Source organism: Corvus brachyrhynchos, unplaced genomic scaffold (assembly GCF_000691975.1).
Source record: "Corvus brachyrhynchos isolate BGI_N302 unplaced genomic scaffold, ASM69197v1 scaffold63, whole genome shotgun sequence".
NCBI classification, from domain to species: Eukaryota; Metazoa; Chordata; class Aves; order Passeriformes; family Corvidae; genus Corvus; species Corvus brachyrhynchos.
The window spans coordinates 258898-262479 of record NW_008237227.1 but is presented as its reverse complement, the minus strand read 5'-3'; the positions used below and the strand labels follow the sequence as shown (position 1 = coordinate 262479).

The following is a 3582-nucleotide window of genomic DNA, read 5'->3' as shown; positions in this document are numbered from 1 at the left end:
TCTGCTGGGAGGAAAGGCTGCGAGAGCTGGGATTGTTCAGCCTGGAGAGGAGAAGCTCTGGGGTGACCTCACTGTGGCCTTGCAGGGCCTGAAGGAGCCAACAAGGAAGCTGGAGAAGGACTTTGGACAAGGGTGTGGAGTGACAAGCCAAGGGGAAATTACTTCCCACTGCTGCAGGGTTAGATGGGATATTGGGAAGAAATTCTCAGCTGTGAGGGCAGAGAGACCCTGGCACAGGGTGTCCAGAGAAGCTGTGGCTGCCCCTGGATCCCTGGAAGTGTCCAAGGCCAGGTTGGATGGGACTTGGAGCACCCTGGGCTAGTGGAAGGTGTCCCTGCCCATGGGAGGGGTGGAATGAGATGAGCTTTCAGGTCCCTTCCCACCCAAAACCATTCCATGATCCCATGATTTCAGTGCTTTTCCCCTAACTGGACACATTTTAGGCTCTGGAGGAAGATGGTAACGATTGTTTCTTCCCTGGACCCCTGAAATAGCAGACCTTGGTGATGGAGGCAGCATTGCTGCTCTTGAATGAGTATCTGCTCTGGAGACCCCAGGCAGAGACTTGGGGTGGAATTCCTGGGTGGAATTGGGCTCTTCCACTATCCCATGTGCCACTCCACTTTGGGGGAACCCCAGCCCACTCCTTCCCTCTCTCCCTCAGCCACGGGCCTCACACCTGCCTCACCATCAGCTCTCAGAGTCCCTGAGGATGGTTTGAAGGGAAGTGGCTCTGCAGGGCCGCTGGCATTTTCCACAGCTGGGAATCATCTGCGTTCACCGCTCGGTATTCCCGGCTGAGGCAGGGCAGGGTGAGAGCAGGTCACGTGGAAAATCTGTCGGCAGCACAGCTCTGCAGCAGCCAGGTTTAGGATGTGAATGGGGACAGGGGTGCCCCCAGGCTCAGACCAGCTGCACATTGAGGGACAGGAGTCACTGCAGCCCTCATACCTCATTTCCACCAAAAAAAGTACCTGGAGGGCCAAATTCCTGGGAGAAAATGGACAGGCACTTGCATTCCCAGGATGAGCAGGAGGGGATATGACTGTGCTCCCAGACTTCCCAGCACATCCAGCCCACCCTGAAAAGAGGGCAGAGCAAACCTCCAGGAGCATCCTGCAACGCAAGGCAGGCTGTCAGGGCCTGGAGGGGCCGGGCTCCCACCAGGGTTTGCTGGGATGCTGCAAGGAGCAGTTGGGAGCTCCAAGGGCAACACCAGCAGCAGCCAAGGATGACGAGCATGGCACATAGCCAGCGAGCAGCCCAGTTTCTCCAGAAATTGAGTAAGTGTGGCCTCAAGGGCACAGTGATTGCTCCACCAGCCCCATGACCAACAAGTCCCAATGGACGCTTCCTTTGATCACTTGCATCCCAGAAAAGCTGGGGGGGTCCAGCTCACCCCAACAACAGCTCCCCTGCTCCTTGACAAGGACAGGCCAGGGGCCTGGGAGAAGACTTGCACTCAGCAGGGTGAGTCTCCCAGGCCCTGGCTGTCAAAGGAAGTGTGGGACATCATAAATCACACAACTGCAGCTGGGTTTAACACACAAGGCAAGAACGAAGGTCATTCGAGGAGTTAAAGGCATCAGCAAATCTCCCCCCAAGTGACGAGGTTCAAACTGTGTCCCTTCCCACCAAGGTCAGGCAAACAGGCTTGTGGACACAGGGCTGTCAGCATCTCTGAGGAGCATTCCTTCCTGGCAGCACAGACATTGCACAAACAGGGCCAGGGGGGCCATGGAAAGGCCACATCGCCCGTGCAGCACTGGGAGGCACGGAGGGCTCGTGTCCCGTATCTCGGGGCCATCGTCCTGCCCATCTGCACTGAGCTTTCCTCAGCACCTCTTTTGCTCCTCGCCTTTGCTGCGGTTGCCAGAAGGTTCCCAGACAGCCCAGTGCCCCTGCAAAGCAGCGCTGAGAGCAGGCTCACCGTTCCAGAGGCGCAGTGAAGCGGGAAGGCGCAGGGCTCCCAGCCCTCCTCCTGCTCCGAAGGGCTCACAATGCATTCCCTGAACCAGAGGTAATGGAGCAGTGCCCCCAGCCAGGCCTTTGCTGAACTCCAGCCACCACTTACACGGCCTTGAGGGATAATTGGGTTTATTTGGTATGTCACAACAGTTTAGTTTGGATTTAACAGCTCTGTAAAACTTGGTAAATGCAGTTTTATCAGTTAAAGAGCAACAGCCACCCCTGATGCCTGTGCAAAGCAGGCAGCAACGCTCAGGGCATTTTAACTGGGATGTTTCCTTAAGCTGCTCTAATGCCTGCAGGGAACGTGTGGGTGAGAGGACAGCTGAGCATTCAGCACCTGGGAGTCATTTCTGGTTCACCTAGGCTGCTCCGAGCTTTCCTTTGGGCTGCTCCGAGCTTTCCTTGGGCTGCCTGACCACCACAGCAGGTGCTGTGTGCACCAGCAAGGACCTGAGAAGTCAGCCAGGAGCTGGAAGATAAATTAATAACTGGCCATTGACCTTCACCACCTGCACCAGACAGTTCTTGGTGACGATCTCAGGAAATGCCTCCCTGTCAGACTTCACCAAATCTCTGTGGTACAGAGTGCCCTCAGAGGTGCTGTGCTGAGGGTCAGAGACCTACCTTCCCAGCCATCAGCAGGCTCTGCTCCCCCTCGGATCACACAGCACCTCTGGCTGCAGCCTTGTTCCCTTCTGCTCTGCTGATCTGCCTGCAGCTCCCATCCAAGAGCCCCAGCCACACAGGGTACAGTGACAGAGCCTGCTGCACAAGCAGGAGATCTCCAGAGAAGGAGCATCCCAGCCCAGCCCCTTGCACGGGAAGCAGAGCAGGGAGCACCGAGGCTTTGGCTGCAGCCAGGGATGTGTGGGCAGGACAGCGCTGGGGGCTGGGGCTCCAGGGAGGCTGGAATGGGGGTGGGCGTTGTCACTCCTCCTGCAACTCCTTCTGGAAGGCCTGGAGCCTCCTCGCCACGGTCTGCTGGATGATCTCCAGCCCCTCTGCGTCCAGTTCCTTCATGAGAAGCAGGATGGCATTCAGGACATTGTTCTGTCGGGACAAGACAGACACTGCTTTGTACCAGCCAGCCAGGACAAGAACACTTGATTTTCCCTGCTCTTTCTAGGAACTCCTCCACCACCACCACGACCACCGCTGGCAGCAGTTTGGAACAGCCACCTGCAGCCACGGGAGCGGGACTAACAGCCGAGCCCTCGGGGCAAACACAGGCAGAGGCAGCATGCGGCACGTGACGAGGCTGGAATGCAGGACAAACCCATCCGCCCAGCCCTGCGCCGGCTGGCCACACGCCTCTGGCTGCTGGCCACGCTCCAGCCTGGCTTCTGTAAGGAAAGGCACATTCAGGAGCTGCCGCCCTCGCTCCCCAGCGTGTGTAGGATGGGAAAGGACAGAAGCCCTCTGCTCTGAGGAATGAGCAGAGCTGGTGCTCTGTGCAAGGGACCCTTGAAGGTCCCCAGCCCTGCTACCACCACAGGACCACTGCCAACACCAGGCCGTGGTTCTGTCAAACCATGTCTTGAAGAACTCCAGGGAGAGATTCCACAGCCTAAATAACTGTCCTTCTAGGGAGAATCTTTTGCCCAACATCCA

General features: G+C 57.4%; 1 protein-coding gene across 1 annotated transcript in view; it reads right to left on the bottom strand.

Annotated features, from left to right (window-relative positions):
• Window positions 1-2080: 2080 nt before the first annotated feature.
• CUNH21orf2 (chromosome unknown C21orf2 homolog) overlaps window positions 2081-3582 on the bottom strand; it is a gene marked incomplete at its 5' end in the record, with an annotated part of 5256 nt that continues 3754 nt past the window's right edge. The window contains one exon of the mRNA XM_017729388.1: window positions 2081-3021. Coding sequence (XP_017584877.1) covers window positions 2899-3021 — 123 coding nt within the window. The remainder of the gene's footprint in view (window positions 3022-3582) is intronic.